General features: G+C 42.6%; 1 protein-coding gene across 1 annotated transcript; it reads right to left on the bottom strand.

The window, feature by feature from the left end:
• Positions 1-10,365: 10,365 nt before the first annotated feature.
• KDM4D (lysine demethylase 4D) lies at positions 10,366-11,943 on the bottom strand. Its single transcript, XM_021687549.2, has one exon. The coding sequence runs from the start codon at positions 11,941-11,943 to the stop codon at positions 10,366-10,368; it is 1,578 nt and encodes a 525-aa protein (XP_021543224.2).
• Positions 11,944-12,116: the final 173 nt, after the last annotated feature.

The following is a 12,116-nucleotide window of genomic DNA, read 5'->3' as shown; positions in this document are numbered from 1 at the left end:
TAAATTATTAGAAATAATAGGGTTCAACAAACTTTCTAGACACAGATTAGCATCCAGAAATCTAGAGCATTCTGCACACCAGTTAACAATCAATTAGACAGTAGTCTCCCCTTGTCCTCGGGGGATACATTCCAAGACCTCCACGGGATGCCTGACATCAAGGATAGTATCGAACCCTGTATGTACCATTTTTTCCCTACACATATGTATCTATGCTAAAGTTTAATGTATAAATTAGGCACAGTGAGAGATTAACAACAACAATCATAAAATGGAACAATTATAACAGTACACGGAAATAAAAGTTATGTGAATGTTATCTCTTCCTCTCTTCCAAAGGATCTTATTGTTTGTACCCATCTTTCTTACGGATGTAAGCTGATAAAATGCCTACATGACGAGTGAAGGGAGGTGAGTGATGAGGCACTGGGAGGTAGCATTGGGCTGCTATTGACTTTCTGAGCAAACGTTAGAAGGAGGACCCTCTGCTTCTGGAACTTGGTTGACCATAAGTCATTGAAGCAGAGGAAAGCAGCACTGTGGCTGGCAGACTACTATAATGTGGGATAGCAAAAAGGCTTCAATCCCTTTTAGCAACAGAAATACAAGATCCCAATGAAGAAATCTAAAAATGATAGGCACGTAATAGTTGTACTTTGAATGCATAAATAAAGCATTTTACCAGGAAAAAGTCGCTCTCTGATATAAAATGTCATTGTGTCATCTGTTTTATGCTTTAAAGGAAAAAACAAAAGCAAAACCAAAACAAATGCTTGCTTTCTATGACTTTAAGATCTTGATTCCAAATGATCATACATTAGGACTAAGAAAATGGTCCCCCCTAACGTTTCAGCCTCTAAATGAAGCATGCTTTGCTCAAGCTCCAGCTATATTGTCCCACCCGAATTCTAATTCAATCAGCGCCGTCCCAATTCTGCTACCCCTATATCCAATCAAGGTCTTTAATTTAGTCCATGTATTTTCCAGTTTCCTGACTTCTTCTTTAAGATTTTATTTATTTATTTGAGAGAGAGATAGAAGGAGAAAGCACAGAGGGAGAGTGTGAGGGAGAAGCAGAATCCCCACTGAGCAGGGAGCCAGACATGGGGCTCGATCCCAGGACCCTGAAATCAGGGTCAGAGCCCAAGGCAGACGCTTAACCACCTGAGCCACCCAGGCGCCCCTCCAGTTCCCTTTCACTCCTTTGCCGGTTCTAGAAAAGCATCTTAATTCTGTTGGATACCAGCCTGTTAAATGCAGTGCTTTTTCCTGAAAATCTGTGATTTTTACCAAGAAGATATTAAGAAAAGAAATTAACTCCACAAGTCTGAAAACAAGTTTAAAAATAAGAAAACTTTTAACTCAAGGAAATGATAATCCCAATGCACGTTTCTCGATTGTAAATATATATATATATATACACACACATATATATATATAAAACTACAGTTACTTTCTTAAACTTGTAACAGAAAAATAACTCTTTTGCTCACAAGCACAAATAACAGAAAGTGACCTACCTTCCACCAACGAAATGCTGATTCCAGGTGAAGTTACTCCAGGACCCCGAGAGACCGTGTCCTCTCGCTAGCTAGCCTCCAAGTGTAGCCTCAAGTCCTGATGACTCTGGTTCTGTATCTAGGCAGTAGCCTCTTTTGATTTAATCAGTGCCCATCCAATGTAATCATGGGTCTAGGGTCTTGGGTAGTTATCCTACTTCCTCGAAGCTCTTTTGTTCTTTAAAACCAATCTTTAAACCAAGCAAACTAAGAGGTTGAAAATAAAGGAGTGGGAGAGTCACACCAGGCAAATATTAAACAAAAGATAGTAATTAACATCAAAAGCATTTATAGCATAAAAGAAAGACATTTTATAGTTATCAAAGAGAAAAACTCACTAGGAAACTATCACAGCAATACACTTTATGTACCTAACCACATAGCAGCACGAGACATAGAATGCAAAGTTGGAGAATTATATGGAAGATGCTTTTCAATACATGTAAAACATTTATAAAAATTTACTGATATAAGACCACAAAATAAATAGCAATGAAAATTCCATAGAATCAACACGTTGAGCACAATCTTGACCACAATGAAATAAAATTGCAAGTCAACAATAAAAATCTGCACACAACTATATTTATTTGAAAATTGATATCCATCTAATATCTACAATAATATCCATATAAAAATCTACTGATTTTTATGTTCAACTCAATCAGTTAGTAAAAAACAAAACAGTATTACGCATAAGAAAAGGGAAAAATCAAAATAATGATAGCATGATAAATAAGCAGGACAGAGAAATGAACATATACAAAAATAGAGGCCATTGGGGCGCCTGGGTGGCTCAGTCATTAAGCATCTGCTTTCAGCTCAGGTCATGATTCCAGGGTCTGGGATCGAGCCCTGCATTGGGTTCCCTGCTCAGCAGGGAGTCTGCTTCTCCTCTCCCTCTGCCTGCCGCTCCCCCTGCTTGTGCTCTGTCTCTCTCTCTGTGTCAAATAAATAAATAAATCTTTATTAAAAAATAGACGTGATTAATAAAACAGAAAACTGATACTTTTAAAGAAAAATAAAATAAAGAACTGGTGAAACCAATGAAGGAGAAGAATTTTCTAGGACTGGGGCAGGAAATAGACCTCAGGAGCCTGGAGCTTCTTGCAATGCTTGAAATTAAGGACGTACTGAAGGAACAAACACATTGATGGGGGCACCGCCAAGGAGCGCAGGAACCACAAGAAAGAGTTCCTAATGGCCAGAACTCAAACAATTTGGGCAACAAAATAATTAAAGTACTATTGAATTTTAGCTCAGGTTATAAGATGAATACCTATGAGTTCACACTGATATAATGATGAAGTAACAAATTGAGAAGAGACGAACAACTCTGTCCTGCAGAAGATTCCAGATAAATTACATATACTCCACCCTAAAGGAGGAGAGCATGACACCCTGCTACTGAGTGTGCGCTGGGAATCCTGAGTGCCTTCAGGGGTGCGGGGTGGCGAGTGAGGGTGGGGGGAGTGCTTTGACAATGGAGTGCCCTGACGAACACTATTTCAGCCAAGTCAACATCGAGAGTCATCAGTTAGGTTGATAGTATTCGCCCTTGATAAGATGCGATACAAATGCTGTTGGACCTCTGTGATCTTCCTCCAAAGAACACACAAACCAAGGGTAATCATAATGACAGAGGTCATTCTACCATAGAGTTGACCAGTACTCCCCCAGATTGTCAAGTTTCTATATAAACATTTTTTTTAAAGATTTTATCTATTTATTCATGAGAGACAGAGAGAGAGAGAGGCAGAGGGAGAAGCAGGCTCCCAAGGAGCAGGGAGCCCGATGCGGGACTCGGGCTCTGACCTGAGCCGAAGGCAGACGCTTAACCATCTGAGCCACCCAGGCGCCCTCTATATAAACATTTTTGTGAGAAACAAGGAAAGCTGAGAATCTGTTACAGACGAGAGAAACCTAAGGAGACATTTAAAAATTAAATGTAATGTGGTAGCTTGGATGGCATCTTGGAACAGAAAAAGAACATTGGGTAAAACCTGAGGAAATCCGAAGAAACTATGGCCTTTAGTAAATAATAACATTGATATTCATTCATTCATTGTAACAAATGCACCATGGGAATTAAGACGTTAGTTAGGGGAAAAGAGGTCATGATCGTGGGGTCCTGGGATGGAGCCCCACATTGGGCTCCTTGCTCAGTGGGGAGTCTGCTTCTCCCTCTCCCTCTACCCCTGCCCCCTGCTCATGCTCTCTCTCTCACTCTCAAATAAATAAAAATCTTAAAATAAATAAATACCTCTGAAACAAATAATACATTATATGTTTAAAAAAAAGAAAAGAAGAAGAGAGCAGGAAGGGAAAAATGAAGGGGGGAAATCGCAGGGGGAGATGAACCATGAGAGACTATGGACTCTGAGAAACAAACTGAGGGTTCTAGAGGGGAGGGGGGTGGGGGATGGGTTAGCCTGGTGATGGGTATTGAGGAGGGCACGTTTTGCATGGAGCACTGGGTGTTATGCACAAACAATGAATCATGGAACACTACATCTAAAACTAATGATGTAATGTATGGTGACTAACATAATGTAATGAAATAAAAATAAATAAATAAATAAATAAATAAAACTGTTCTAAAAAAAGTATTACTAAATATAAAAAATAAATAATAAACAAAAGAAGCTATCCATAAATGATATTAGAATGAAAAATATTAGAAATATAATCTAGATTTTTTAAAGTCTACAAAACAATATAAATCAAATGATTTTATGAACCATTGCATGGCTTAATTTTTTTAGAGCAGAAAGCAATTTTTTTACTATTTTAAAATTATGAAATACAGAGTGCTTACAGAAATTTATAAAGCATATATGTACTATTTAATGAACAATTATAAACAAAAATGGAACTACCACCCAGGTCAAGAGAAGAGAACATCACCAGGCAGCCAGGAACTTGCCTTGCATTTCTCCTCTGGGATTACAGCCCACACTGCCTTCTAGACTAATCCAACCCTAACGACAGGCCTATTGATTTTGGGAAGCAATATAAAATTAAAATTGTGCCCATTTTTGAAAACTTTATATAAACATATCAAAAGAATCCTACTTTATGTACCTTCATGTATTCTTCTCATTTTTATGTTGCTGCACGTAGCTGGACTCTGTTCTGTTTCAGGGCTGTCCAGTATTCACCATATACACATTTATGCTGTGATGGGCCTGTAGGTTGCCTCTGCTTCTGGTCCCTTACAAACAGCGTTGCTCTGAATTCTCCAACACATCCATTGGAGCACACACACGCATTCATACCTAAAAATGGATTTCTTGGTCATAGAATGTGAATTCACCCTTTATCTTGCCAAATTGTTTTTTTGGTCATTTTTGCCAATGTACACACTCACTAGCTGCATATGAGGGTCCTGGTTGTTCTTCACTCTTGCAAACCTTTGATGATTTATCAGCCCTTTTAGTTTTAGCCAATCAGATGGTTGGTGTAGGAGTATCCCACTATGAGTTGCATTTCCCTGACTACTACGGAGGGTGAGCGATTTTTTCATATGCTTCTTGGCCACTAGGATTTGCTCCTGCGTTAAGTGCTTAATCAAGTATTTTGTCCATTTTTCTGCTGGGCTGTCTGTCTTTCCTTGTAGCAGTTCTTTATATATTCTAGATATTAGCTCTTTCTTGGATATGAGCAATACAATATCTGTTTCCTCTCCTTGATTTGCCTTTTTCATATATATATATATTTTTTTAGAGAGAGAGAGAGTGCTGGGGGGGAGGGGCAGAACGGAAACCCATCTCACAACCTTGAGATCATGACCTGAGCCGAAATCAAGAGTCGGATGCTTAACCAACTGGGCCACCCAGACCCCCCTCTTTTCCATATCTTTTGATGAACAGAAGTCCCTCTTTACCTCTAATAGTACATATATTATTAAAAGTAGCTAACACATATGGTGACTCTCAAATGCCAGACACTGTTCAAAATAGTCTGCATAGAATAATTCATTGAATCTTCATAATGACCAGATCAGGGAAATCCTCCAAGTAATCCTCAGGTTTCTCAGGTGAGGAAATTGAGTCAAGGTGACATTAAGTGGTGGAGTCAGAAATTCAAACAAGAATCTCCAAGATTATTCCTTAAAAGGAGGACAAAGAAGGGTGAATTCTCCATTATCAGACTGTGACAATTGAATTGCAATGAACAAATACATCTATGTACAAGACAGAGAGGCCAGACACAGATACTGTACAAGTGGGAATCTAAATATAATGGAGTTGGTGCACTAAACTGATGGGGGGAAATGTACTATTTTTGAGAGAAAAAAAATAGAACTCTACCTCATACCACTTACATGAATTTGAGGTGGATTGCAGACTGAAGATTCAAAACAGAGCTTTAACAGAGAAAATATTGAAGAATGTCTTTTTGAACTCAGGGTGAAAAAAATGTCTTAAAGAACCAAAAGCGCTATGATAGAAGTATCAGGTATATTTAACTGATTCCAATGTCATGACTCTGATGGTTAATTTTATGTGTTGACTTGATTGGGCTAGAGATGCTCAGGTAGCTGGTGAAGAAATTATTTCTGGGCGTGTCTGTATGTCTGTCTCAGGAAGAGATTAGCATTTGCATCAGTAAACTGAGTAAAGATCACCTTCACCAATACAGGTGGGCTGATCCAAGCCATCAAGAGCCGGAATAGAACAAAAGAGCAGAGAAAACGTAAATTCAGTCTCTCTGCTTGAGCTGACACATCATCTTTGACTGACCTGGGACATCAGACATAGGTCCTTCTGGCTCCCAGGCTTTTGGACTGTGAAAATTAGTAATGGGAAACCTCACTAAAATGGAGTCGGGGTGGAGCTGGGGGGAAATTGGCAGGGGGAGCTCTCACGCCCTACCACTCATGTCAATTACAGACCCAACAGAACAGACAGACTTGACCTTATAGTCCATCTTGCAGGTGGGTACTACTGCATTCTAGCTGGAAGAAGAGACACTTTCCTCATCTCAGGCAAAAGCTCAGCCAATGAAAAGCCACCACACTTGAAACTTCCAGTTTATTCCAGTGCACTTTTAGTTTATAACAGCTTTCCCAACTTGCCCTTTCTCCTTAAAAAAGCGTGTCTCTCCATTGTTCCCCAGACTTGCCTATGGTTTTGCTCCGGCTTATTTGTCCCCGACTGCAATGCTCTTTTACTTCCAAATAAACCCATCTTTTGCTCCTAAAATAACTGGTTTTTATTTTTAAGGTTGAAAAGACCCAGATTCAGTCTTAAACCATTAGCTCCCAGATTCTCAGGACTTTGGACTTCTGCTGAATCACACCACCATATTTCTAGTTCTATAACTTGCAGAACATCAATCTAGCAGATCACAGGATTTCTTGGCCTCTGTAACAACATGAATCAAATCCTATAACAATAAAAACTCTTCATATGTGTATTTATGTGTTTCTCTTCAGAACCTTAACTCAATGACATAAAAAAATTAAAAAGAAATTACAGTCTAGAAGTTTTTCACCATAAAAAAAGACAATGAATTAGTATCCTGAATGTCACAAAACTTCTACAAATCAATAAAAATAAAAGTCAACCCCCCAAAATTGGTAATAATACATACACAGACACAAATCCAAATGGCCAATAAATATGAAAAGATGTGCAGGATTACTAGCATTGAGAAAAATACAATGAGATACTAGTTTTTACTCATCTATATTAGGAATAATAAAAGCATGTGATAATTTTTTAAATGGGCCAAGATATGGGGAAACCAGAACTCTCCCACACTGCCAGTGGAGATATAAATTGGGAGGCCAATCTGACTGTTCTAAGAAAGTTGAAAACGAACATAAATACAACCCAGTAATTCTATTTCTTTGTACAAAGCTGTTCAGTAAAGCATTGTTTGAATTAACAAATATTTGGAAATAATCTTGTTGTCCATCAACAAGGGAATGAATAAAATAAAAATCTATACCAGATCTAGTTTACTTTGTTGGCCTGACTAAGATCTACATATAGCAATGTCTTTAGAGTTTGTAAATGTCATATTGACTTTTTAAAAAGGTAATGGGATAAACTAATAAAACCACATGTGCCATGTTACCATTAGCTGCATATGCTTTTGTCCATAAACTTGAATATACATCGAACTCATGATTGTTATTTCTCAGCAGTGAAGAGAGGCCTAGGAGAGATCATGGTGTGAGAACAAAAGTGGTATTATCCTGGCCTTTATACAATTGTTATGATGGATGCCCCTGGTTTTTCCAAGATTGAGTATAGGAAAAACTTATTGGACATGGAGAAACAGCTGGAGAGGGGTGTCTTTTATTGAGAAGAGTGGTCCAAACTGAGTGTCCAAATTGAGTGCGTTGACAAAAAATAAAATAGAATTTTGAATAAAATTGCTTGAAGAAGCCCCTTCAACACCACCCAGCTCCCAGTCCTTTCACGAATACTAGTTTAGAAAACAGTATACCGATACAGCTAAATTATATTCTTAACATTGCTCGTCCTTATTGAGCCAGAGAAATAAAAATATATGAAAATAACTGAGTGAAAACATAGGAGTGCAATGGGAACAATATATTCTGAAAATCATTTTTGTTTCTTCCCCTTCTAACTGTCCCCACCCTTTTTAATGTTAGGCTTCCCAGAGCATCTATCTGCCAGGGGAAGGGATTGTGATATTCCTGAAATATTATGAGAATTTCAATTTCTAAAATTAAAAGTAGGAATATGAGCCAGGTATTGACCTTGGACTTTTTAGAATTCTTTTCTCTGCACTGATGTATCCATGATTGATCTATGCTGAAAGACAAAAAACCCTCAAGATCTGAGTTGCTTCTCACGTAGAAGTTTATTCCTTGCTCATGTAAGATCTACTTCGGGTCCAGTTGCACTCTCAGGCTACTCCCTTCCCAGGGGTTCTGGTCAACCTCCATCCTGGGCTTCTACTCTCTCAATACCTGCCTTCAACTCCTTTCCACTCAAGCATCTCCCTCCCATCTTCCACATGCTGGGGCTCCCCAAGTTCAGCCTCTCAGCCTCAGTTTTCTGAAGAGTACACTTCCATCTCCTGTGACATTCGGAAAGACAAAGTTGCCTCGCTGCCTGGTGTAGAAATGAGACACGGCTTCTTGCTGCTCTTCGATCCAACTTCAAACCAACACTACCTTGTCATAACTCTGGCCTTCAGGTTTATGTGGGGCTTCGAATTCCAGAGCTCTACTGAAATTTTGTGGGGGAGAGCTAGAGGGAGGGGAGCGGTGCTTTGCTTCTCTGAAATGTTTCCTTCTGTAGCCAAGCCATCATTTTTGACTTCTAAGATTTATCCTGAGTTTTTCCACTTCTGTGTATTTTCAATACTGACATCGAAATGATCACATCTCACTGCTATTACTTAGATCTTCTACTTCTCCTGCCCCCGCATTGTCACAGAACAACTAAGCTGATTGTTTAAATATATAAAGCACAGCATGTCAAGGGCTGTTTCAAACTTCCAATGCCTTCTCATTTCAAGTTGAAAAAAATTCAAATTCTGGATATGAACCATGAGGGCCTGCATACCCTGGACCCTGCCTCTCTCCTTCTTCCACTCTATGCTCAGTCACAAAGAGCTTTCTTTCTCTCCCTGAGAAAACTTAAGTTCCATGTTAGGTCAATTACAAAGATGGCTTCCTCTAAGTGAAATCAGCTCCAGCTTTCCATTGAGTCAATTGGGTCTTGGAAAAGGTCTACTGCTTAATGCAACTTCCCCTGACTACTGGAACCCAGGCCACTCCTGCCCATACTGCTCTAGCATCCCATCCCCTCCAGTTTCTTCACAGCATAGAGTACCAGGTGAAATTATCTTGTTCATTCATTTGTGTGCATGCTTACTGGGATGAATCAATGAATTTGCTATGTGAAATATGCATACAGCATTGAAAAGGCAGTGCAGACTTGGGGGGAAGATATTCAGATGATGGCACGTTAGTCCTTGGCATGCTTGCGTCCCAGGAACTCAGGTGGTCCTACCCAGCAAAGCACCAGGTGCTTCCTACAAATCATCCTTAAGGTAGGGCTGCAAACCAAATCCCCTGCACCCACCCAGTCAGCTAGTGCCCAAGAACCATACACCAAACTCATTCATCAACACCACACAATGCAGCCAGCCAATAAAAATCAGTCTTGCTTAAAATGTTTTAATATAATTATCAAGAAAAGTACAGAAGAGAATAACCTCCACCCCTCAATTGGTTGAATGGACAATATTTATTAGAAACAAAGTCAGATTTGAACATTTTGGTTATCTTTAATATATTTGTGAACAAATACTGGTGATAACACATATTGAATACATCAAAGACTCAGAAAGACGATAAATTATTTTCCGAGCCTCTACTGACCCATTTGGTCAAAAGAGCCTAGTTTTTCAAGGATGGGGTAAGGGAGGTGGGAGAGGAAAGGGAGGGAGATTGAGGAGAACCAAAACCCAGCAGCATTCATAGTTGACCCAGAGGATAGGAGTCTGGGGGAGATGAGGCTTGGCCACCTCGGCAAGACCCAGCTCACAGAGACACAAGAGTGCCTAGTGGATGAAACCTCAGCTGGTGACATGGGATTCAGCAGTGTCCAAAGACATTCCAGGGTCTGGCAGAAAGAACAAACTATGGCGAACTTGGTAAAGAACATGGACTCAACGCATCAGTGGCAACATCATAGGACTCTCAAGCAAGACCAGCGACCTGCAAGCTCGCCCAAAGCTCTGACGTAAATGTGGCCAGTCTCAAGGAGCCTCCACACACAAGAGCAGTGGGTTACAAAGGTGTCCCCTGAGATTAGGGGACAAGGGCACAGCCGGACCCGGAAGCCTCAGCCGCTCGCCGGAGCCCAGGGCTTGGTGGTGCCGGCTTGTCCATCCAGCTTCCATCCACAGAAAGGGGCTGAGCCTTGCAGTGCTGAGCTGCGTGCCCTGTTCCCACCGACAGGCGCCTCTTGGCCCGGGCCTGGATGCTAGGCCCCTGAGCACCCTGTTCCCGAGGACGACGACCAGGACCACACCTGCCAGTGGGGGGCCGGAGATCTGGGGCAGAGGGGTTGGGGGGCGGCGGCCGGGTGGGGCCAGACTCCCGGGAGGTGCGGGCGGGGACAGCCCCGGACTGGGCATCAGAGGAAGAGCTCTGCGCGGGCAAGGGGCGCGCGGAGGCCGGGCGCAGAGGGGTGCGGCGGCGGGTGCCCGGGCCAGCGGCCACAGGCCGCAGGGCGCGCGGGGCGCGGCGCTGGGGGAGGTGCCTCAGGCCCAGCGCGGCTCTCCCGGGGGCGCGCACCTCCCTCCAGGCGCGCAGCTCCCGGCTGCCCAGCGCCGCGGGCTCCGTGTGGTCCACGGCAGCCCGGTCCTGCCCGCGCTTCCACAGCTCATAGCGCTCGGGCTGCAGGATGCGCACGAAGGCGTCCATGGAAAAGGTGACCCGGGCCTCCCCGCAGCTGCACTGGGAGGCCACCTTGCCATAATCGATCCAGCGCGGGGTGGCGAAGTTGATGGCTTCTGCGCAGTTGAAGCCATGGTTGAAGCCAGAGTGGTAGCCATAGGGAAACGTCACCATGAACTCGCCAGCCTCCTGCGTGATCCGACTGAAGGGGATCCCGTTGTCCTTGAGGACGGTGGGCGAGATGAGAGCCACCTTGTGCCGCAGGAAGGCCTCGCAGGCGCGGGCGCTGCCCGGGAAGAGCTCCGTGGCCAGGCGTTCCAGGCGCTGGCCGTGCTCTGGGGGCACCGCGTACCAAGTTTTGGGCTCCCCGAAGTGCAGGTAGTTGATGCTGTAAAGGTCCATGTCCTCCGTGTGCCAGGCGAAGGTGGTCTTCCACATGCCAAAGTACAGGTAGGGGGTGTTGACGCCCTCGATGACCACGCCGCACTCCTGCTCCAGCAGGTCCTGAATGGTTCCCAGGTGTCCGAGGTTCCACTCCTTCGTGTTTTCGTCAAACAAGGAGCCGTTGATGTCAGCGCCATAGATCGGAGAATCGTAGAGACGGGTTTTCCAGTATTTTCGCTCCAAGTCCTCAAAATCCGAGTGTGGTGGAGTCCGATACTTTCTGCCATTCGCCAAATGGCAATACTCCCCCACTGTCATGGCTTTCTTCTTTTTATGGTACTGAGTAAACACACCTGCCTGCCCGGAGACCACCTGCTGGAGGGGAGTGGCTATTAAGATGTCACTGATATCATCGTAGGTCTCTCTGGCTTTCCATTCCTTGGGTGGAATCACCTTGGCGAGGCCGGCTCGGTGTGCGCCTTGGGATTCCATGTAAGCAATGTATTTATCAAAATCATTAAACTCTTCTTTGGTTGGATGAAATATCATTATGGTACAACTCGGGTTCTGAGCACAGTTGGCCTTAGACTTCATAGCTTCCATTAATAAGCACCAAACTCCAAAGGTTTTTAGTATGTTCTAGGTAATTGAGGATGCTGGAAAATGCTACTTTTTAAAAAATGCGTTTGAGTATCTGAGTCACTAAGAACCACCAGTGGACCTTTATGCAAGTGAAATGATAATGTTTGTTAGGTTTGCTGATTCACCAAGGAACA

The sequence above is a fragment of the Neomonachus schauinslandi genome, chromosome 11 (genome assembly GCF_002201575.2).
Source record: "Neomonachus schauinslandi chromosome 11, ASM220157v2, whole genome shotgun sequence".
NCBI lineage: Eukaryota > Metazoa > Chordata > Mammalia > Carnivora > Phocidae > Neomonachus > Neomonachus schauinslandi.
Note: the sequence above shows the minus strand (reverse complement) of the source record. Positions and strands in the feature narration are given on the sequence as shown.

Coding starts and splice junctions, on each gene's coding strand:
- KDM4D (XM_021687549.2), bottom strand. CDS start 11,943: ATGGAAGCTATGAAGTCTAAGGCCAACTGTGCTCAGAACCCGAGTTGT.